The sequence below is a fragment of the Oryctolagus cuniculus genome, chromosome 12 (genome assembly GCF_964237555.1).
Source record: "Oryctolagus cuniculus chromosome 12, mOryCun1.1, whole genome shotgun sequence".
NCBI lineage: Eukaryota > Metazoa > Chordata > Mammalia > Lagomorpha > Leporidae > Oryctolagus > Oryctolagus cuniculus.
The window spans coordinates 102,886,796-102,911,433 of NC_091443.1; the positions used below are offsets into that span (position 1 = coordinate 102,886,796).

The 24,638-nt window shown below is 41.9% G+C and overlaps 1 protein-coding gene across 2 annotated transcripts; it reads right to left on the reverse strand.

Moving 5' to 3' along the window:
* Nucleotides 1-1,300: 1,300 nt before the first annotated feature.
* SAXO2 (stabilizer of axonemal microtubules 2) lies at nt 1,301-24,636 on the reverse strand. Of its 2 annotated transcripts, none has more exons than XM_051834272.2 (4): nt 24,499-24,636; nt 19,016-19,195; nt 13,376-13,578; nt 1,301-4,001 (listed from the first exon to the last, which is right to left on the reverse strand). In XM_051834272.2, the coding sequence occupies exons 1-4, from the start codon at nt 24,534-24,536 to the stop codon at nt 3,058-3,060; spliced, it is 1,365 nt and encodes a 454-aa protein (XP_051690232.2). In that variant the 5' UTR covers nt 24,537-24,636; the 3' UTR covers nt 1,301-3,057. The 2 variants fall into 2 exon arrangements, with proteins under 2 accessions (XP_051690232.2, XP_051690233.2); XM_051834273.2 differs by having other exon boundaries at nt 19,016-19,212; nt 24,499-24,626.
* Nucleotides 24,637-24,638: the final 2 nt, after the last annotated feature.

Here is a 24,638-nt window from a genome sequence, read left to right on the forward strand (position 1 = left end):
CCCAGGTGCACTAGCAGGGAGCAGAAGTGGAGCAGCCAGGACACGAACCGACACCCATATGAGATGCTGGCACTGCAGGCTGCAGCTTAACCCACTGTGCCACAGTGCCGGTCCACGTTTTATAAACTAAATCCTCTCCTCCCAATTTCTGTGTCTGTGGGCTTACTTTCCACAAAAAGGGTACGCAGGGAGAGGGGGTGGAAATGGGAACTTCCTATTGACTTTTCTTTCTGAATTTCCTCCTTTCAGGTTCTTCTAAGTTTGGCTTAGTGGAAATGCCTCCTGGAATCTGGCCGGTCGATCAAGGATGTTACTAGCTTCAAGGATGTTACTAGCTTTCCGCACTGTTGAAGTGTTGAGTGAATGTGCGCGTGTTCCCGCATAACATCTCCAGGAGGCCTGAGAGGAGGGTGAATCAGGGCTGCCTAGTTTTCCACTGCTGCACCTTGGACTCTGTTCAGCTGCTGCTCGGAGATACAGACCCTGGGCTTATGCTATTCCCACCTCCCCATTTTTCTTTCTTTCTTTCTTTTTTTTTTTTTTTTTTTGGGACAGGCAGAGTGGACAGTGAGAGAGAGAGACAGAGAGAAAGGTCTTCCTTTGCCGTTGGTTCACCCTCCAATGGCCGCCACAGCAGGTGCACCGCGCTGATCCGATGGCAGGAGCCAGGTGCTTCTCCTGGTCTCCCATGGGGTGCAGGGCCCAAGCACTTGGGCCATCCTCCACTGCACTCCCTGGCCACAGCAGAGAGCTGGCCTGGAAGAGGGGCAACTGGGACAGAATCCGGCGCCCTGACCGGGACTAGAACCCGGTGTGCCGGCGCCGCAAGGCGGAGGATTAGCCTAGTGAGCCGGGGCACCGGCTGCCCATTTTTCTTGACCAGGCAAATCCCTACTTAACCTTTCAAACAAAACTTTTAAGGAAGCCTTTCTTGAACTCCTAGGCTAAATGTCTTCAATTTCTATTTCCATGCCTACTGTATTGAGGGCTAGATGACAGGAAAATGCCATTATTTTAAAATTCTCAGTGGGTGGCCAATGGCCTCAGGAAAATTCCAGAAGATATCTATTTTGGGTGTCCTTTTTCCAGGGAGGAGAACACCTATCAACATACAGAGATCTGAATATCCAGCATTGGAATACAGGCCAGGATGAGACAGTGCTGCGATAGCCCCTGATTTTTAATTTAGATTTTATAGTAATGTTTTCTAAGGAAAAAGCAAGAATATCTAAGTATAGGTTAAGTTAAGAGAAGTTTTTATTAAAAAGCTGTCTTTTCCAAAGGAAATAGGGCACAGAAATGATTTCATGAAAATTCATTCCTTTTATTGATGTTTTATTAATGTTGCATAGAAATATAAAATTTTACATGCCATATTTTCCATTAATACATGCAAATATAAGTAAGAACAAATTACTTTCAAATAATCAGAAATTCTTTAACCAAATATTATTTTTATTCCCATAAGGTAGATATTTGGAAACAACTCTAAACTGTAACACATTAGTCTTCTGCACTTTATGCTAAAATAACATTTTCCCAGTCTGTAATCACTGACTCTCCGCACTGGCGCAGCCATGTCGTTTCTGTTGCACTTCCTGGTGTCGCTCCTTCACTCCCTTCGGAGCGCTCATCTCTACACCGGAAGACGTGAGCAGGTGCTTAGGCCCCTGCTGGGCCTGCTTCTGCTACAGAGCAGTGAACCTGTGCATGGCACTTGGGTGTGTAACTACCTAAGATCATCTTGAGGAGTTCTTAAGAGCCGCCAGCCTTCTGAAAACTGCTCCAGCAAATGCTTTTTCCGTTCCGCAAATACTGGGGTTCAAACCACGCGGGTACCCCAGTCCAGGTGCTCCATTCTCTGCAGCAACTTCTCGGGTGCTTGCGAAGCTTAGAGGGCAAGACTGCTCGCAGAAGCACACGCTGCGGCTGACTCAGCACCTTGGCTATTGTGAACAGTACTGCAACAAACGTGAACTACTGGGCTCTCTTTCCTCTGCTGACTTTACTTCCATTCGATATAATCCCCGAAAGTGGAATAGATGGGTACTATGGTAAAGATCTATTTTTAGATTGTTGAGGACTAGCCAGACTGTTTTCCATCACAGTAGGACTACTTTGTATTCCGATGAACGGTGCATTAGCATTCAATATGTATGCATAAATATGTGAAACATTTACATATTAAGCAAGTATGGAAAATATTAAAATTGTTAAATCTAAAACAAAGAAATATCCATTACAAATCAGAAACTCAAAGCAAACAATCCTTGTTGCAGGCCAGATGGTGACTATCAAGAGGGTAGGTAATCATCTCAATTTGTGGAGGAGAGAACAGGTACAAAGAATCCCTTACCTTTGTGCTTTTACTTGAAATTTACTTAAAATGCATCCTATGATCTGATGCTCAGAACAGAATTTGTGTAAGGTAGGGAGAAGAGCTATTCCTTTACAAATGAAGGCTCAGGGGCTTGCAGACACGAGTCACTCGCCGAAGGTGGCACAAACAAGCAGACAGCATTAGAACTTGAACTCGGGTGCTGGGATTCCCACCGCAGTCTTTCCTTAGTGACTGCACACAGTGAGGAGCAGCGCAGCAGTCTCAGACATCACCAACCCAGAGTGCACTGGGGCGCGCCATGCAGATCAGCTGCCTCCAAGTGGCAGGAAAATGAATCCTATCGCCTCGGAAGGGGAACCCCTCTGTCATTCTCAGCGTCGCTCTAGACAGTCCTAACACGCTTGATAGAAGGCACCTGGGATGTGAACAACCATATTTGTAAACAGAAGTAGAAATGATGACAGATTTGCTGATTTCTATGGTACATTAGGTAAACTTCAGAAATATATATTAAAGTATAAGCTTAGCTAAATTATCGATACAAAATGAATCTTAAGATTTTGATCTCCTATAATACATTTTACAATTTTCTCGTTTAAAAATCTAAAAGATGATGTGTCACATCTCTCTCACAATTTTTTTTCACTATACAGAAATTGCGTTCCTTTGGAAAACCAACACCTTGCCAGGTAGCTTCCTTTTGCACACTTTGCTGGTCAGAAGGCCTTCAGTGCAGGTGCGATCCTGCGGAAGCGTCTGTGACCTTGCGGATCTGTAGTTTCAAACACGTAACCTGGAGGAGAGGGGCAGCTAGCTGGGCAGACTTCCTGTTTCTTTGGGGTGTACTCTATGGAGTACGTGGTCGCGTCATCAAAGGGAGCAGCGCTCTGAAGAGCAACCGTGGGAGGTTTGCAGCTCGCTGTGGGGATCAGCTCATGCGGCACATAGTGCGCTCTGAAGGTGCTCACGCCGTCGAATCTTCCAGATGGGCCGGGGATCTGCGGCTGCGGCTGCACGAGGCCTGGACGACGGCTTTCCCACGCTGGGAAATCTTCCTTCGTGGTGCTTCTTCCTTGGAAGGGAACATGGCTGCTGCTCCTAGGAGCACCTGGTCTGATGGGAGCGGCACGGCTGGCTGGATGCGGAACGTAGTCGAGGTGGCTCGTGCTGTGTGACTGCATGCTTCCTGGGGGCGGCACGTACTCTGCTGCCTTCTTCGCGCCAGGGGCTGGCACTTCCCAGGCCTGAAAACTTGCACGGAATTCCGTGCTTCCTGCAAAGGGGGCGTTCGGGGTCACTCTGGTGTATGGGGGCTTGCAGATTTTTGCCATGTCACCAGCAAGACCCTGAAAGTCACACCGATGAGTTGTGAGGTCCTCAAAGGGCCGGTCAGTTGGTTTGTAAACTTCTCTCGGCCTTGCAATCTTGAATTCTAGCTCATGTGGTACATAGTCAAGGCGGTGACTGGTCTCGCCATTGAAAGGGACGGTGGACCGTTTGGGCACAGGGGACGGTTTACAGCTTCGCCTTGGCTTTAGCTCCTGGGGAACGTAGTCATCCTGGAATGTGGTGGCATTTCCGAATTTCACGGTAGGGGGATGATAAGCGTGTTCTGGTTTATAAAGCTCACTTTTCTGAATGTCCCAAGCTCTATAATCATCTTGAAAATGAAACAAACAAACACGTTTAAATGATAAAGAAAACCACACCGTCTAAGAATCATGGCTTCTCGCACTGTGAAACATCCTTGCATTGCTTTAGTGAAGTTCCTGTGGTTCTCCTCAGCTCTGTTCTTTCTATTTCACTTCCTGCACTTCACTCCCCTCCTCTAGGCATCTCCCCATTTTAACACACAGAACTCCCCATCTTCAGACTCATCTGAGTATGTATCAGGGGAATGGCACAGCTGGACCTGGCTGTGGATAATTCTTGAAAGCAAAAAAAAAAAAAAAAAAAAAAAAAATTGTGTTTGTTGTTGGCGAGAGCAGAGTTTAGGAGATTATAATTGTATTCCAAGGAACTGGTCGAGAGTTTTGCCACAACTCACAAAGTTGCTAGGATGAGCCATCAAGTTCAGGTCTTAAGATATAATCAAGTGCCCAGGTGTGAGGGCAAAACGGGTGTGGGTATTCCCCGTGCTTTGAGGGGCTCCTCGAAGGAGAGAACATTTCCACTTCATTGTCCTCTCGGAAAGCTACAGGACCCTATCCAGGATGGAGGGGGACTTGCACAGGCATGGAAAGATCATTGGCTGCAACACGAAAGCTGTATGGGATTTCTAAGTGAAATCCAAATGGTCTTTAAACAATTTATGGGAAATGCATTTTATGAGAAAACTATGCAGGAACTTTTTTTCAAATTTTTTGCACCACAATAAACTTATCTTTTAATTCCTTGCCCTTCAGCCTGCTTCCTGCAGCTTTTCCTAGACCATGCATATTTCAAATGAGGGTTATTTAGGCCTCCCATTGCTAGATGAGAAAAGTAGTAATTTGGGAAATACTACAGAATTGGCTTCACTCAGAAATATATATTTCTAAATATGAAAATTGATTTATAAAAGACAGAAGTTTGCCACACGAGACAATATGTGAAAATCTGGACTGTAGTCCATGTAGTGTTCAATGGCAAGGCCAAACCTCAAACGCTTATTACGTGGATACCTCTTTCAATGGGAAAATTCCTCACCTATAGACGTTTCTGACAAAATGGGCACGTTTTGGACTAAAAGATTAAGTCACCGATGTTTGGATAAGAGCAGAGACCTGTCCCAAGAGCAGACAATCTTTAAGCCGGCAGAGACTTAGGAAACAGACTGGCAATGAAAGAGGAGTTAGACCAAGCATTCGTGTTCTTGTGCACCTGAAGTTGACAATAAGCAGTCCGACAGGGGGAAGCGAACAATCTGAAAGAATGAATGAAGAAGAGTTGGAGAGCCAGAGCAGGCTGCAATCATTTTCAAAACAGACATGGAGAAGAAGTGGGAAGGATACACGAGCAGAGGAAGCTGCGAGTAGGCAGAGTGGTGACGGGGGCAGATTTGCAGACGACGCAAGATGCTATGAGTGAGAGCCGGTAGCCAGCTCATTGCAGAGACAGGAAGCGCAGCTCTGCCCTTAGAGTCCTCTGTGCCCAGTAGCTCTCCATTTCCAGTTCATGAGACTTTACCAGAGTCTCTTTTTCTTACGGTATCGTGGAGCAATCCCTGTTCTTGGCAAATGAAGTATAAAACTCTGATACTATTTTGCAGTGAGTCATAGGAAATCACTGATGTTAAAGAAGGCCTATAGTTCCACACAATCACATAGGGACAGCCCTGGCTGGCGCCAGAGACTCAAAGAAAAAAGATGTTATTTTATGGGCGGAAACAGACCAGAATATTTCTCCCTCACCAAACCAACTTTGGCTTTCAAAATGGAAACAAGAATTTGGAGACTGAGAGCCAAGGTTCGGCAGCACATATTAGGACGAGTATCACTTCTAGATAATGGTAGAATGTTGATATTCTCGCTATAATTACGCCCATACTCGTATGCTTAGATTATTTGTTCTAGAATATCCATTAGTAACATTCTATCAATATATTTAAAACATCAGAGTCTTTTTTAGTGTCATCTGTTTTTAGCATTTTAGGACACGAAAAAAAAAAAAATTCTGCGCTGTCCAGGTCTGACTACAGTCTGTTCATTTCACAGCTGTGTTCACTCCTGCGTGTCTGCTCACCCTTTGTATGCAAAGCTCCTTCCCCCTCCCCCATTTTAATACAGTGAGCTGTTCTAGGTTCTTCTCTGAGGACCAAAGTCTTGAGCTGCTTATGCTAGGTACTCCGCTCTTTGTGGTGTGGAGGTACCGAGGATTGGAAACAACATTTACAAAGTCAGGCGGTCTCATCTCCATCTGCACACCACTAGACTGCTGCCGCAGGCTTAGCTGCTGACTCTCACACTTGAATCTACCACAGGCCTCCATTCAAACACCAGCTCCTTCAGGGTGCCCTCCTATTAGACATCTCTATTTGCCTGGCTGTCCCCAGGCAATCAAAACTCAGTATGCCCCAAATTCACCATCCTACTCAGACTCACATTTCCAAAATCTCGGTTTTTATTATGAATTTCGTATCCCAGGCAAAAATTTCTAACCAGTCTCCTTTCTTTCTCATTACCTTTCAAGCATTTTTCAAATTCTGTTGATAAAATCTCCTAAAGTTTAATTTTTCTCTTCTTGAGGGAAACAAAGAATAGCAACCTGATAAAATTGTCAAGAATTAGAAAAAAGGAAAAGAATAGCAATGCAGAATAAAGGTCCATAAAGTCTGTAATGATGTCACTGCTTTTATTATTAATATTCGTAATTAATGTTTTATTTCAGTTCATTAACTTTATTTTTTAACAGAAAAAATTTTTCTCACTTATTTTGTATCACTTTTCTGTTTTCATTTTCAAATGAATTGACTGCTGCTCTTTTTTTCAGTATTTCTTTCTTTCTGCTTTGCTTTTGATTTAATTGGCTCTTATTTTTGTAGTTTAATTAGATGGAATCTTAAGCTATAAAATTAAGAGTTTCTTTTTTTCTAATAGGAACATTAAATGCTTATAAGTTTCCCCTGAAGCATTGCTCCTGATCCAGCCCGCGTTTTGATAAGCCAATTTTCACTCATTACATTCAAAACATTTTCAAATTTCTATATTACTTCTTAAAATCATTTTTCCTCAACATTTGGAGATTTCCATATTTCTATTATTGATATCTAATTTAATTGCCATGGTCAGGAAATATACATGATTTCAATCACTGTATATTTGTTAATCTTTGTTTTATGGCTCAGAGTGGGGTCTATCTAGACAAATGTCCCACGTGCACTTGAGAAGAATGTGTAGTACTGCCAAGAGTGCTTTACGAATGTCAGTTAAATCACTATCATTGATAGTGCTGTTCAAGATCTTACATCCTTACTAATTTCCTGTCTACATGTTCTATAGATTAAAGGACAATGTTGAAGGATACAACTACAATTTCCAGTTTTTTGTTTTCTTATTTTAGTACTATGTTTTACTTAAGGTATTTTGAAGCTCAAGTATTAGGGGCATACATACTTAGGTTTTGTATATGTGTTTGTCACTTGGTCTTTTTATCCCTAACTAATGTCATTTATGTATGAGTGGTCATGGTTGTGTGTCAATAAATTTTTTTTTTATAAAAAGGCCTTGGTCCACAGGCCATAGTTTGTTGATGCTTAAAGTTGGAAACACACAATTTTAATTAACTACAGTCAATATTCTTTTTTAAAAAATTTATTTTGAAAGTCAGAGTTAGTGGGAGAGAGACCTTTCATCAGCTAGTGCACGCCCCCAGTGGCTGCAACAGACAGGGCTGGGCCAGGCCGCAGCCAGGAGCCAGGGGTTTCATCCAGATCTCTCACATGGATGGCGGGGGCCAAAATGCTCGGGGCATCTTCTACCATATGGCAGTATACTTACAATTTCTACCTCCAACCTTCTGTGCTGTTGTTATGCTTACACATATAATGCAAATCCACAATATTGTGACCAGCTTTGCACCTCCATTTTAACCATTGCTAGTATGCTTATTTCTTTATGTAGAATGAGTTTCTCACTCATATCATATTCCTTCTGCTAAAAGGATTTCCTTTAAAACTTCTTATAATGAAGGTTTACTGAGAATTCTGAAAAAGTCTTATTTACGACAGATATTTTCACTAGGGAGTGAATTTACTTGATAGGTTTTTCCTGCACCCCAAGCCTCAGCGTTTTAAAGATGTAACTTTATTCTCTTCTAATTTGCATAGTTCTCCACATGAAGTCTGGGTATTCTTTCTTTGTTCTATACAAAATGTGTCCTCCGTCCCCTGTCCAACTGTGAAACAGAATCTCTTATTGTTTACTTTCACCTAGAATATGTTTCTAGGTGCTTTCTTTCTTCTTTTTATAAATTTATTGCTTGAGGTTCTCTAAACTTCTTGGATTTGTGCTTTGATACCACTCACTGTTCTTTTCTATTATGTCTTCTGTTAACTATCCTGTCTTGTTCTCTTTATTATTCTTCTAGGATTCCATACATATAAGTTACACCCACTTAAAAGTGTTCCACAGCTTCTGACATTTTGCACTGTTTTATTTATTTCATTTTTCTTTCTCATTGTGTTTTGGTTTAGTCTATGTCTACTGACTTATTTCAAGTTCACTGATTTGTTTCCCCTTGATTGTGTTCAGTCTATCGATATGTCCATGAGAGAAATTTCTTATTTTGATTATCATGGTTTTTCATTTGTAGTATTACCGTTTTATTTTTTATAGTTTCCATCTCTTTGCTGAACTTCTCTACCTATTCATGTAGGTTTCTATTAAAGCTTTTAGAATTAATCATCATTTTCCAGGTTACTTCAGAAATGGGTTTTGATTTGCTATCTTTACCTGCATATTGGCCTCCCTTCAATCCCCCTTCTCAACTTCACCTTCTCCGTCTCCCTCTTTCCCTGCTTTCCTTAGTTTTTCAAAACAGTTCCTTGATAGTTCCAAATTCCTGGTCACTTCTGACCAGATTGTGATTTGATATTTCCTTTATGGCAAGGTTTTCAAATACACTTACAACTTCACAGATCCAATTTCTTTAACAGATATAGGACTATTTTGGCCTTTAATTTCTTCTTGAGTTAGTTTTGATAAATTACATTTTTCAAAGAATTCCTTCCTCTCTTCCCTTCTCATTTTCTTTCTTTCTTTGTATAATTACAGTTTGAGGTTGAAAGAAGCATACTGTGTGTAGCACAGATAAATAATAAATAACACTTATATCCAGAACGGGGCACACTTCTTATCTGATGGGTCTCTAGTGAGTCAGCATAAGGAAGTCCAATCAAGAGTCAGCTGGGTTTGGATTTTGTTGCTGTTGCTGTTAGCTTCAGTACACCTCCAGCTTCAAACTCTTTTCACATTATCTTGGGATTTGCATAGGGGCTGAGTTGCTAGAGGGGTTTTTATCCTCAGTTTTAGGCTTTCTCTTTGCACCTGTATCTCAGAGCAGGTCTCTCTCCCGAGCTTGTTGTTTCCCAAATGCAAACGATGGTTCTTGTTATGTGGTGCTTAGTGATTCAGTGTTGGGTGGGTGGGTGGGTGTGAGGGTGTGGTTTCTTAGGTCTCAAGGGGAAGGCTCCCTCAGTGCTCCTGTCCCTTCCCTTGAGGTGATACATCTTGAGGTTTGGGTCCAGGACAATTTCCTGTTTCTCCCTGATGTTAGAGGTTTGTTTTGCCTTTTTTTTTTTTTTTTTTTTTTCCCTTTTCATTTCCCTAAGCTGCAGTAGAGCCTCACCTGTTCACTGGGATGACAGAGTGATGTGTCAATGCCTTTGTTCTGCAGGTTAGAGGCATTTGAATGGAGCTTCCTGTCTTTCTTCCCACAACATCCATTCCTCCCTCCACACCTGCATCATTAAAGAAAACTTTGCTTGGTTTCCAGTCCTTCTGATGACCGCCTAGTGAATCCACAAAGAGTCTACATTTGGTGTTGAGCTCTTTGTGTCTGAAGCTCTCAGAACTTACATATTCTCGCATTATGCTACACGCAGTCTTTTTCAATTTGTTAAAAATGCAAGTGGATTTTCTTATTTACCATATGTGTACCAGCTAGTCATCATCTGAGGCCTTGCTCCTAGTGAAACTGCTTACATCCTGAATCAACTTGGAAGCAGTTTTCTTTTCTTAGGTTTCAGGCTAATTGGTTGATCGATGATCTCTACTTTCTGCAGGATTCATGAACATTCACAGTTTTGTAGATTATCTGGCCATTCTCTTGGTGTTAGATTGAGGGCATACTTTTTCCAGCTTTCTGTATCCTACACAGAAGACAGAAATCATGACCTTTCCTTTATGGTAAGATTTTTAAATTGCACTTGTAATTTCACAAATCCAATTTCTTGAACAGATACAGGACTACTTTTGCTTTTAATTTCTTCTTTAGTTTTCATAAATTACATTTTTCCAATAATTTGCTCATTTTTGTAAGTTTTAAATTATTGGCATAAGTTTTAATATCTTTTCAGGATATAAAAGATTAATATTTGAGTTTTAGTTTAATTCACTTATGTTTATTGTAATGAATGAGCTTGCATAAGTTGTCTATATTGCTATTTGCTTTTGATTTTTTCCATATTTACTCCATATCCTTATTTTTCTGAATAAAGGATATATTTATTCCATTATTTCTCTATTAGCATTTTAACTATAATTTTCTTTATTTCTAAAATAAAATACATTATTTTGCTATTAAGTTGTTTGAGTCTCATATATTTTGGATATTAACCCTCAGATGATGAATGGTAGCTTGTCTTTTAGTTTTGTTGTTTCTTTGTTGCACAGGAAGCTTTTCACTTGATGTTAGCCCACTTGTCTATTTTTGGTTTTGTGGCCTGGTGTAATTTAAAAAACAAAATCATTGCCAAGGTCAATGTCAAGGAACTTTCCCATGTTTTCTTTGAGGAGTTTTATGGTTTCAGGTTTTATGTCTAAGTCTTTAATGCACGCTGGGTTGATTTTTGTGTACGATATATGATAAGGGTCAAATTTTCTTCAATTTTCCCGTTACCATTTATTGAAGAGACTATTGTTCACCACTGCGTATTTTTGGTATCTTTGTCAAAAGTTAGTTGACTGTATATGCTTGTGTATACTTCTGGGCTCTCTATTCTGTTCCATTGCTCCACCATTTGGTCTTATCACAGTAGTAGCATATGATTTTGATTACTATAGCTTCCTAAGATAATCGGAAATCAGGAAGTATGATGCCTCCGACTTTGTTCTTTTTTCTCAAGATTGCTTTGACTAATTCAGGTCATTCACAGTTCCATATAAATTATTCTTGTCATTGGAATTATGATAGGGGTGGTATTGAACCTATAGAGTGCTTTGGGTAGTATGTACATTTTAACAATGTTAATTATTCTAATCAATAAGCACAAGATATCTTTCCATTTATTTGTTTCATCTTCAATTATTTGCATCATTTCACGGTTTTCAGTGTAAAGATCTTGGTTATCAATTATAAAGTTTATAAATGCTAATGACCATACTGAAATCCAGATCTCTGTATTCCTTAGAATGGCTAGCAAAGAGCAGATTAACCCCTAAAACATATTTATCAAATAAAATACTAACTTATTTAATCATATGTATTTTAATATGCATGTATTTGTAAGCCGAGGCTACTGGGGGCATTGCTGTTGAATTGTATCTGCCTTCTAGTTCATAAAACCACATCTCCAGAATCTGAATGCTTCATTATCATATCCCTTTTCTGTCTTTCCTCTGTCCACTAACCCTTAGCAAACAGTGAAAAAGTCTCTCTCCATTGTGACCTCACTTCAGCTACATTTCTGTTTTTAAGTAGGTATCTACAAATCACAATCACACAAAATAATGATGTACAGCCCTGGCCCTTAGTAGTTCTATTGGTTCATACCTAGAAACCTGGAAATGCAAAATGTGTCCTGTCTTGACTCAGGAATTTCAGGAGCGTGAAGGCCAGAGGGAACCCAGAATTCCTCAACCTTGAATGACGGGAATGAGAGGATGAGAACCCACTGGTGTGAGTGCAGTATGTGCTGTGTGTAAATGTTTACATCATCAGTAGACATCAATATTACTGATTTTTGTTTACAGACCTTGTAAGGGGAAAACAAGGAAAATCTTACTATGGCTAAAAAAAGAAGTCATTTAAATTAAATATCATCAGTCATCTTCATTAATTATCTTTTATGTCAAACTTTGTATAGTACACTAACTTCTAGGCATATAAATAAATACCTCAGCAATTCCTAAATGTTACATTTCATTTTATTTGTTCATTATATGCACAGTCTTCATAATTTGTTGATCTTTTTTTGGTTAGCATCTTATGTACTCACAGCTTTGAAAAAGAGAAATATTATTCCTGACCTCTTTAATAAATGGGCTTATAGATCATAGTATATTGGTACCACAAACTGCCTACTGAACTGGCAAAGTGAAATTTAAAGGAAAAATAGGCATTCACCTGTTACCTAATAAAGCGTGGGTCATTACTTTGTAGAAGTCATCACTTTTCCACATCTGTTCAGCCACTTCACATAACTAATGGAAGTACATAATGGAGAGCCTACATACGCAATTACATTATTAATAAAAGAAAATGCAAAAATAATATCTATAATCAAGATAGCCTATTTAAAAAAAATAAAGATCTCATCCTGTTGCTTCTCCTCTCAGAACGAATCCGCAGCAACATCGTCCTTTAGAAGTAATAGAGTATTTTAAAATAAGGTAGGTTTTTGGAACCCTTTCTTTTGGAAAGAAAGTTGGCTGTGCCTTGCCTGGTAGCTGTTCCTCCAAGTCAGTCGTCAGCAGGGAAGAGGCGTGCTGATGCTTCCTCCTCTGAGGAATTCCTAGAGGAGCGTCCTCTCTATGGCCAACCAGCTTTGTTGCAGGGTGGATAAGCCTATCCCAGCCTGGTGCTGTTTCAGAAACTACCCACCTGGAGAGGGAAGGCTTATCCTCAACACTAGCCTTTGTCAATATAAAGGCAGTATTTTGCTTCTCCATCTGCTAACTCTTTTGCTTCATAGGTTGGTTCAAAACTTTAATAGGGAAGAGAGTTGCTATTTATTTAACTTTCTCAAAGATCTTAGTACAATAGGTAGAGTTCCAACTCACTCTAGGATGGGAGAAAGAACAATACTGATCAAATGTGACAAATATGACAACTCTTATTCAATGCCATCCTTTAAAAAAATGTTTTGAGGTACAGAAAACCAATTAAGTGACTGAATTGGAGAGAAATCCAGGTCTCAGCGCTCTATCAGGTAAATGCAAATTGCCTTTCTTTTTGCATTATAAAATACTTTTTTGACCAAAAAGAAAAATGTTCATTCCTAAGCCACGAAGGTTAACTTTGGCAACACACTAAAACTTTAATTTGGTATTAGATGTCAAAGCAGGAAGTGAACTTTAGTTTTTTGGCTCCTCCATTTTTGAAATGGCAAGTTACCTTTATAGGTTGGGACAGTGTCCAACTTTCCTTTTATAACTTGTTTTCTCTCCAAAGGCTGGACTATTGCCACAGGCTGCACTTTATAAGATTTAAAATCCCGTTTATAGGTGGTACCAAGATCAATCTTCCCTTGTTTGGGTTTATATTCTTCTGGTACACGGCAAGGCTGTTTGACTACTTCATATGGACGATAATCCGATCTGAAATATAGAATTTTGAAACATGGCCTCACAGCTTCTTTTATTTCTAATTATTTTAATGCAATATTGAAAATTTCAAGTTTTTTTTTTCTTGAAAGTCTTGGACAATATTAAAATGATAATAGATTAAAAGATAATTAAAAGAACTAACTGAATTCCTCTGTAAGTTTTTATCTAGTGACTAAATAGCTTGTCAAAAATTCCAGTTTTAAAAACATCATTACAATAGATCTTCAGTTAATTGGATCTTTATTTTTATTATTATTTTTTTATTTTTTTGACAGGCAGAGTGGACAGTGAGAGACAGAGACAGAGAGAAAGATCTTCCTTTGCTGTTGGTTCACCCTCCAATGGCCGCCGCGGCCGGCGCGCTGGCGCACTGTGCTGATCCGATGGCAGGAGCCAGGTGCTTCTCCTGGTCTCCAACGGGGTGCAGGGCCCCAGCACTTGGGCCATCTTCCACTGCACTCCCTGGCCATAGCAGAGAGCTGGCCTGGAAGAGGGGCAACCGGGAGAGAATGCAGCGCCCCGACCGGGACTAGAACCTGGTGTGCCGGCGCCGCAAGGTGGAGGATTAGCCTAGTGAGCCGCGGCGCCGGCCTTAATTGGATCTTTAATAAATAAAATCCTCAAGTAATTGACTTTGTGTAACCTGGAAGGAAATCTCAGGTGCAAGTTTTAATGAATCCATAAACATTAAAACGTATATCCTTCTTGGGTCTACTTTATCAAAATCTTTCTTAATCCTACTTGAGGATTCTAGTAACTATTTGGTATACTTTATTCTGACTGAATAATGCTGTCTTCCTGTTCATTGTTAAATGATCAGTAACTCCACCTTTAAGACATAAATCACAGTCATCGTATGGCTATGACTCCAATACATCTTTGGGTCTCCTGAAGTCTTTGCCATGGAAGGCAGCCAGAGGGTACTGTAGTAGCCACACGGGCATTATAGAACATTCCGAGACAGAGGCAGGACTGCCAACACTGAAGTAGTCTGCCGGAACAACAAAGATGATAGCCCAGACTGATCAGACTGCCTGGCTCCAAATCCTGGCTCTGCCATTCACTAGCTGCATGCCTTTGGATAACTTGGTTACTCTGTCTATGCCATAGTTTCCATATAGACGAGATACCATTTACATCATAGGGTTGTTTTAGGGAAACATTCATATGAGCACATGCTTAGGGCAGTACTTGGTGTATAGAAATATGTCAGCTACTACTGTTACTACCCCAAGTTTTCAAATTGCTTTTTCTTCTGGACTCTATTGGCTGTCACTCATTTGTGACTAAAGAATCTCGTATGAAGTCAGTGTTCACTGTGTATGTCCATAACCTCCAATAGCAAAACAAAAGCTCACTGAATCCCTTCTCTTCACAACATAACTTCTTGGGCTGGTTGATTCTATTTTCTCACCCTCTTCAATCCACTTCAGTCTGGTTTCCAGCATTGTCACGTCTCTAATACACTCTAAGGTGCAGAATGACTTCTGTGTGATTAAACTCACTGGGCACTTTTAGTCCTCATCGTACTTGACCTCTCCAGAAGTAAATGATAGCACAGTTCACTTCATTTCCAAGAAATTCTCTCTTCCTGCCTTCCCGATTTCTCCTCAGGTTCCTATGCAGCTTCCTCCACCTCTGTGCAATCATTACATGCATGCTGGAGTCCCTCAGCCTTGGACCTACAGACTCCTCTCATCTAACGCTTTCTCAGAACTCTGCTCTCACACTTCATTTGTATTCTGCCTACATGGAAGTGACTCTCACGCTGACCTCTCAGCAGCTTAGACCTGTTCTCTGGACTCCGTATCAGAGCTCTTGGATAGTTAACATCACCTCAAAACTCAAAATGCCCCAAATAAAACTTACATGATCCGCTCCCTCAACAAGCCTGGTCCTTTTTGCAGCTCCCTGCTATAGGGAATGGCACGCCATTCCTCGGTTGTATAGTCAGAAACCTAGGGCTCAGGCATTATCTTCACTCTCCCTATCTAGGCCATCATTAACCCCCAGCAATTCTGTCTTTTAAATCTCTCTCATACCCAACCACGTTTTTCCAACTCTGTCACCACTATCATATTCAAGCTTTAATAACAGCTCATTTGAACCACTCCAATAGATTCCTAAACTCACTCACCTACATCAATCCTAGTCCCCTCTCCTATCTTTTTTTCCCACTGTACTCAATTCTTTCACAGGAAAATCTGATCAGGTCATTCTTGCCCTCATCTCCTTGCTTCCTCCTCACCCACTTCTAGCCCACTCCCAACAAACAGACAAAACCGGAAGAAAAACTCGCAATGGCTTCTTCCTGCTGTAAGCTTACAGACAACACTGAACATGGTCTCAGGGTGCGGCCCTGCCTCTCTCACTAGCCTCAACTCATACTGTGCTTCCTCTTGCTCCAGCAGTTGGCCGTTTATTTATTTAGAGAATTTCCTACATGCTGCTTCCTGCTACGTTACTTTCTCCGCCTCAATGCACATCCACCCTGTTAATCCAGCTAACCACTTAACATCCTTCAAGTGTTGGCTCGTTTTTCTAATTTCCCTGATAAAGTCAATTCTCGTGTTCTGGCTGCTAAGGTAGTTTTACCTATTTTTCATAATTTTTACCAGTGCGGCACTTTTGTATTTTGAGTGGCTCTTTAAAAATTGTCAACCCCTCCCTGGAGCATAGTGTCTGTGAGCACAGAGATCATGACTGGCATAGTGCCGGGTGCTTGATAAATGCTTAATATTTATGTAATGGGTAATAGCAGAAATCGCATACCTCAGCTTCTCAAGACACCTGAGCTGTCCTTTACTCCTCCCCAGTACCAGCTAGAGAACAGACTAACATGCAATCAAGGAGGGGGAGAATCCAGCGGAGAACAGAGAGAAAGTTCACAAGTCTCAGTTCCTCTGATTAGACCAGCTAAGGAGCAGAAATCCTACCTCCACACCCAAAGCAACCTTCTATAGAGAAGTGCAAGGCGAATGCAGCCTTATTCATCTGATTTACCCTGAAATGACTGATATATCCAGAACTTAATCCTTCAGGGCAGACTTCCTGCCAACACGGACAGTCATCTAAGCGGGCTGCAGCTGTAATGCTCTGAAAGACCCTAAGTCCTAGACAGTTTCAGACATCTGTTCTTTATTGTTTCTTCTTGCATTATAATAGTATAGATTGACACCTTATTCTTTGTACAGATAAATAAGCCTTCTACTCCTAGACAGCCTGGTCAACATAGGGTAGTCAAGAAGAAGAGTTCCAGGCCTCTGGGTCTCAACTCTTAGAAATGCTGCTGGTTTCCTAGTCAAAACACAAAGAGGAGTTCCAGTGTATTACTAGTTGGAGGAATGGCAACTGAAGAAATGGAATTTTTAGCTTTACTGGGATATTTGGATCTTTGCCATTTGGAACTTTTTGTTTTCTTTTTCAACTATTAAGGGCTACTTGAACAAGACCACTGGGAAAACTCAGAAATGAAAAACAATTATCAGAAAAAAATATGGTAGGTTGGGCCGGCACTAAGGCATAGTGGGTAAAGCAGCTGCCTGCAGTGCCAGGGGCACCGGCTCGAGTCCCGGCTGCTCCACTTCCGATCCAGCTCTCTGCTATGGCCTGGGAAAGCAGAAGAAGATGGCCCAAGTCCTTGGGCCCCTGCACCCACATGGGAGACCCAGAAGCTCCTGGCTCCTGGCTTCGGATTGGCCGTCATGGCCAACTGGGAAGTGAACCAGATGGAAGACCTCTCTCTCTCTCTCTCTCTCTCCTTTCCTTCTCTGTGTAACTCTGACTTTCAAATAAATAAAATCTTTAAAAAAAAAAAAAGGTAGGTAAAAGTTTCTTAATTTTAACATTTAAAACTGCTGACAAGGAAATATATTTAGTTTTGTTTTTAAATATGAATATTCTGAGAATTATTTCAAATCTCTATTATAAGCCAGTAAAGGCACAAAAGAAACAAATTAAGGTGAAGGGGGAAAAAAGTTTGCTCTATCTCAACTAGTTGTTCAATTTGTTTACCTCTTCTCCTGAAACCTATCATTATTTTGGATTTTCACACTTTCAGATTGTATGAAAGTGTACTGAAGTCTGAGGACTATGGAAAATCTTCAAATTTGTGGAAGAGTGACAAACTATAGAAGTAACTAGAGTTATCAACACAATGTTACTTCAAGGTTTTCCAGAAACGTTAAAAGTAGAAATGCTAATTGCTTGAGTGTCCACTTTTGCTTTGTAAGTAGGACGAGCTCTAGCTGAGATGAAATGGAAATGAATGACACTAAAAATGAAAGCTATTACACAACATTCTGAAAACCTCAGATGGCAGATTCTGATATGTGAGTTCCTTGAAAGCAGGAATTTCAATTTACTTGTCTCTCTGTACTTAATGCCTAAGATAGTGTCTTGAATATAGTATACACATGAACGGTTTAAATAAAATGATAGAAGAATTGACCAAGTTGCAAAGTATGAAGAGATAAAACAAAAAAACTAGTTCCACATGAAAAGTTTAAATAAGCTTAAGAGGATTTTTGGTTTTCATCTCCTATAAAATTACTGGGTACCTACTATGTGCTAGTAGGCATTGTACCAGATTTCTGGAGGGAAAAAGGCTGAGATAATATAAGACTTAGTTCTTATTTTCATGACACACTGTACTAAGCTAGTGACAAATCACAAAAAGGTGCTTTGAGAACTCACACAAATTGTACCTAGTCTAACACTGGGTGAGGGGTCAGAGGTGACTTTTCCCAGGGATAACTGAGTTGTGATCTACAGATTAAATGGCTGTTAACTAGGGGAAGTGGGAAGAAAAAGTCCAGGCAAGGAAAACAGCATCCTAGGATGCTTTTAATCAAGTGAAATCTGGCACTTTCAAGCAAATAAAGAATGAATGGCTTATGCTGTGGGAACGAAATACAGTGAAAAGGGCATTGCAATGAAAATAAACTAGGAAAGCAAGCAGGGAACAATAATAAAGAGATGCTGGACAGGAGTTCTATGTTAAACATATGGGAAAGTTTAAGCGCATTTCCAAGCAAGGAAGTGATAGGATTAGATTTGCATTTTTAAAAAGATCATCTTGGCAGGCTAAATCATTGAAAACAGACTCTAGATGAAAAACTAGAGTAGATACAGATACCAGGAAGCTACTGCATTCCTCCAGGCAGGTGATGGGGGAAAGCAGATAAATATAAGACATTTTAGGAGGTTAAAAAATAAACAGAACTTTTAATTTCCCCCTACTCACTCTTTGTCAACTGAACTTAATTTTCATCTTTCCAATTTTTCTCAAGTTGTGACTTAACTACTTTCTTGCTTTTTGGATTGACCCAACTTAAATCACTAAGCCATTCAATTTAAATATTAGAAACCTTTAGTCCAGATGAGTTGGGAGGGAAATAAGTAAAGCAAATAGTTGCCCAATATTTACTTAAATGTAGTTATTCCTTCCATTTTCTCTCGGCATGCGCGGAATTCTTGCTTGGGTTTAAGACTTTGAGGTGGAAGAATATTGCCATGCATAGGATATTTTTCCAAATATTCAGTTGTGGGGCAAGATACGCCAGAATTTTCATAAATTCGCGTGGTTCCATGTGGACAATGGTGCCGCCTGTACAAACAAACAAACTGAAAGATTATTTTTCCTTAAAAAAAATCGTGTAGTAATTACATTTTAATCAGAGGCTTCTAAAACTCAGAATCTATTTTATTTAAAACAACTTTATTTTTTGAAAGGTAAAGAGAAAGATATAGATATAGATTAGACATAGATATAGATATATAGCTATCCCACTCACTGGCTCACTCCCCAAAGGCCCACAAGAGTTAAGGGCTGAACCAGATTGAAAGCAGAGCCAGGAACTCAGTCCAGGTTTCTCATGTGTGTGGCAGGCAACCAACGACTTGAGCTTTCACCTGCTGCCTCCCAAGGTGAGTATTAGCAGGCAGGTGCACTCAGAAGCAGAGCTAAGACTAGAAATAAGTCCTCTGACATTGGATGGCATCTTAACTGCTGCGGACATCCATCCCAGAATCTCTGAATTTTTAGGGCAGCTTTGTTAAGATACAACGAAGTGTTTCCTCTGCAGCGGTATCTTCAGAAACAAGGAATATATTACAGAGAATCCTTTTGTGGTGGAAGTCCTGGTTGTGCTCTTACCTAACTGTCTTGTTGTAGCACAGCAGCTGCAAACAAATGAACTGCCCAGATCTGTTCCAGACAGGGTCCATGTGCAATTTACATTTCACCTATTACATACAGTCACGTAAGATTTTTGAATCAGAACAGAGCTACATAGAAAGAGAGGTAGCATATAACGTCCATTCTGCTTGCATAGACTGTGGTACAGGCAAAGCACAAGGAGCCAGCAGTTGTCCAGATTTGCAAGGTGGTTTGGCAGCTTCCTGGCCTCGGCAGGAGTGGGTGAGTTCTGGAGCTTACAGCTCTTGCAGTTTTCTGATGTGGCAGAAGCAGTGGCTCTCCTGGCAGTCCAGTGCTGTGCTGTAGTGAGATTTCTGGGAATGTTTCCTGGAAGCTTATTTTGAAAATGGCTTTAGTTTTTCCAACTGAACTATATATATACTCCTTAACAAATTCCTTTTTGCCTAAACTAACCAGAGCATATATATGGCTATTTATGTTGCCCATAACTAAAGCCCCTGAACAAAGCTATCAGTTGTTGAAGAGAATAATGTGGTCATTGGAAGATGGCAAGACTTAAAATAGAGAAAAAAAAATGTGCTGTAGCAGAGTACACGCAGGTAAAAGTGATCCTGAATGAGATGCATATGCTTTGTAGATGAATCGCAACCTCTTAGGATACTGGGCTCAACGAACCCTCAGGAATAAAACAAGAGAAATACATTTTTAGAGATTGCTGGACAAGCAGAAAAACTGCAGTACAGAAAGAGTGAAGAGGTGGCGTCAAGGATGTCCTGGAAACTTCAAAGTCAGGGGAGTCAAAAGACTCAAGAACATCAACGTGGAGCCTGTGGGAAAGTGTACATGGTCCAGGACTTGGAAAATTAGATGCAGGGTATGCGGTTCTAACAGGTACAGGCAGGTTCTAATGTAGCTGCACCGAGTCACGAAAATCAAGTCAAAGCTCTCAAATTTCTCATTGATTCTAGTTTTATTTTCCATCAAAGCAATACATTTACAGACTTCACAAATCGCACAGTGCTGAAGAGTTAGGAAAGAAAGCAAAAGCCTCCTGTGTTCACATTTCCAGCCCCCACAGCAACCTACTGTGCTTCGCTGGGCATCACATCTGTGACGCTTGTTTACAGACTCAGAACATCCTGACTTATCGAGCTGCACCGCCAACTTTTAAATCTTAACATAAACAATGTTTAATTTATACCACGTCTGTTTACTTTCTGTTGTATGGGAACGCATTCATTCAGCAAGTGCTTAATGAGTAACAACTGTGGGATAATTTTGGAGCTAGAGCTATTAGGAAAGAAAAAACAAAAACTTCCTCTTCTCCTTGAGCATTCCTGGGGGGGGCAGTGGAGGAGGTGGGGAAGCCAGCAACAAACACAAAAATACATATTATATCACATCACAGCACATCACATCACATCATAAGCACAATGTGAGGAAAAAATGAAGCCAGGAAGTGAAAGAGTGTGAGTGGGGAAAGAAGGCTGCAATTTGGGCAGTGTGACATCTGCGTAAAGATCTGGCCGAGGAAGTTCTATTCTTACTGTAACTTGATTATATATGTATCTTAAACAATACACAGAACACTGAAACTTTTTTTTTAATTCCACTAACTTTAAACAGCATTTCTGGATGCCTGCCTTTGCAAGATGAGCCCATTAATTCCCAGATACTTTAACTCTCCTACTTTGTAATATGATGGAGAAAAATTAGCTCTTAAATATTTTCTACTTCCTTTTCACATTCCACTGCTTGCTACCCATTTTTACATATGATTATATATTTCTACTTTATTTAGGTTTTGCTTTTCAACACAACCAAAGTGCGACTGACTAAACCCCCTCCCCCCCGCGCCCCCACCATCTTGGAAATATTGTAAACGCAGTACACTGTGTTTCCATTACCATGGCTATGAATATTGTTTAATTCTGGGTCCTTTAATGTGCTCACAAAGGTACTCAGAGTGGAGGATTCCTACCTCCTTCTTCTCTTGCTGCTGGGAAGTCAGATCAGAGCCTCACTCGGGCCCTGTTGAGCACACAGGTTTCCATGTGTACTTCGGAACTTGTGAAGTCTGTAAGTCAATGTTCCTTCACCTCTCCTTCTCAAAATCTCTTGAAATGTCATCTGCTAGTAAATCCTCCTTTCATTTCCTTCAGTAATATGGGCTTATTTCTACCTGGGTTTTTATAATTGCATTTCCCCAGATCTTGGGGAAGGAATGAAGAAGTAAGTTCTTCCGATTCGCCATCACAGGCAGGCGCCACCGTGTGCTTTTCTGTCCTGTTAAACATCATCCTGTCTCCTGCCTCCCTCCAATCTCACCTAAGCCTTCTGAACAGGTTCTCAAAGAAAGCTGGTTACTGCTGCAAAGCTTCATTTCCCCCAGTCACCCCACAACTCTGTTTTCAGAAATAAAATAAAATAAAATTCCATCACAGTTTAATTTACATGAAAAATGGTATATACTCCTTGAAGAGGACAAAGATGTTAGAGATGCAGGAAACCATTCAGTCACATAGTGTGAAAAAAGAGAGCCTCAACAGGAAACTGACCACGCAGCAGAAGCAGGTCAAATCCTCCTCATGAGGTCATGACCATCCAGAGCCTGCCGGAGAGAGGCGACTTACTGAAATGTCAACGAGCCCTTCTACCTTATCCCCCTTCTTCATTCCAGTCAGGTAGCCAGGACCTTTGCACTCATATTTTCTCAGTGCAGGGCTATGGTAGGGTGGAGAAGAAAAGCTATCTGAAGCCAACACATTTTCCCGTAATTAAACAAAAACATTTACGGGAGAGATGAAATCAAGTGTTCCTAAGGAAGGAGGTGGTAGGCAGTTGTCTTCTAAGGACTAAAGAGGAAACAAATGGTCCCGGATCACAAAAAGAGCGAGGAAGTAAAGATCTCCCCAGCACACCGAGAAAAGGGGTGAAAGCTAGGGGGCTGTCGGGAGGGGAGAAGGTGGTCTATGCTCCAGCCTATGTCAGCGTCCCAGGAGGCAGCCAAATCTCAGAAGGGTTCGTTGAGTCCAGGTCTCTCGCAGTTCCCAACTTTGCCAAAGATTCTTGCACCTCAAGGATAAGCCTGGAAGGAGCGAAGGCGTCACTCTCAAAGGACACACATGAACTTCAATAAAGGACATTTCTGCGGACATCGCTCCCAGTGTGCTACGCCCAGAGGCGACTCTTCTTGCAAGCAGACTGTCTTAACTCCCTGGACCACCAAACTGAGGAAAGTGGAGTCGCTAACAAAATGAAGACTGAAATTTCATGACCACTGCACGGTAAAGGAGCTTGGGTTGCCTTCAAATTAATTTAAGAGTAGGCAAAAATAAATAAATAAATAAAAAATAAAAAAAAAAAACAAGCAATTTTTCTTGTACACCGGAGTTGGTAGATTCATACCTCAAAGGGTAATTTCCCTGTTAACCTACATCTAGTTACAAACGATGTTTATTAAGAGACTGGCAGAGAAACTGCTTTCCACCACCCTTGGAGAGCATTCCCAACGTAAAGATATTTTCAAAAAGTTCATGAGAAATGCATCTCATGAAAAAGAAGATGCATGGACTTCAGAGTTTTGTTCTGCATCAAAATCAACTTGTCTTTTTTTTTTTGACAGGCAGAGTGGACAGTGAGAGAGAGAGACAGAGAGAGAAAGGTCTTCCTTCGCTGTTGGTTCACCCTCCAATGGCCGCCGCGGCCGGCGCACCGCGCTGATCCGATGGCAGGAGCCAGGAGCCAGGTGCTTTTCCTGGTCTCCCATGGGGTGCAGGGCCCAAGCACCTGGGCCATCCTCCACTGCACTCCCGGGCCACAGCAGAGAGCTGGCCTGGAAGAGGGGCAACCGGGACAGAATCCGGCGCCCCGACCGGGGCTAGAACCCGGTGTGCCGGCGCCGCAGGTGGAGGATTAGCCTAGTGAGCCGCGGTGCCGGTTTAACTTGTCTTAATTCCGTTTCCCACGAACCTGTCCTGATTTATTTAGCAAACAATGAGCTAATCCCCAGGGCAGCAACCGAGCGGAGGAGGAAGTGAGTGTGTGGGCGGCACTGAAGGTTGTCCCCGCGGCCGCCACAGACCCAGGCCAGTGTGCAGGGCGGATCCCGCGGCGGCGGCGCCTGGCCGGGAATGGGGATGGGAGAGGGGCACGGAAAGCTGGCAAGGTAAGAAGGCGCGACACGGCTGCAGAGTTACACCTGGTGCATCATGTCCCTGTTCACGATTTATTTATTTATTTGAAAGGCAGAATTAACAGAGAGCGAGCGAGCGAGCGAGCTACAGAGATCGATCGTCCATCCGCTGGTTCACTTCCCAGGTGGCCGCAACGGCCGGAGCTGAGCCCATCCGAAGCCAGGAGCCAGGAGCTTCCTCCGGGTCTCCCACGCGGGTGCAGGGGCCCAAGGACTTGGGCCATCTTCTACTGCTTTCCCAGGCCACAGCAGGGAGCTGGATCGGGAGCGGAGCAGCCGGGACTGCAGCCCCCGTCGCGCCACAGCGCCAGCCCCGCGGTCCTTTTCAATCCTCTGCTGCTTCCTCTCGCGGTCGGATCTGATCCCGCTGCTGACCAGCCTGACCACTGATAAACACTCTACTCTCTACCCGGCAGTGGGAGAGGGCGAACGTCCCTGGACCGGGGTCCGCGAGAACGGCGGGCGCCCTGCGAGCCCCTTCCCCGGAGCAGGGACTCCCGAGCAGCCGCGTCCGTCCATCGAGGCCCCGGCCCGCCCCACACTAGCGCTTTCTTACCCGCAGGTACAGATCTGACAGAGACACCAGGTCCTCATGCTCCCGGCTCGCACGACCTAGGCGCTCGCCAGCTACACCGACCGCTTCAGCCGTCGTCAAGGCAACCGCGGGATTTCCCGGGAGACGGACGCGGCGCGCTT

What these genes read in the sequence shown, in the direction of transcription:
- SAXO2 (XM_051834272.2), bottom strand. Translation starts at nt 24,536, where the DNA reads ATGAGGACCTGGTGTCTCTGTCAGATCTGTACCTGCGG. An exon ending in TGTCAGATCTGTACCTGCGG is followed by an intron (nt 19,196 to 24,498) that starts GTAAGAAAGCGC and finishes TTGTTTGTACAG; the next exon opens with GCGGCACCATTGTCCACATG. An exon ending in GAAGGAATAACTACATTTAA is followed by an intron (nt 13,579 to 19,015) that starts GTAAATATTGGG and finishes TCTATATTTCAG; the next exon opens with ATCGGATTATCGTCCATATG.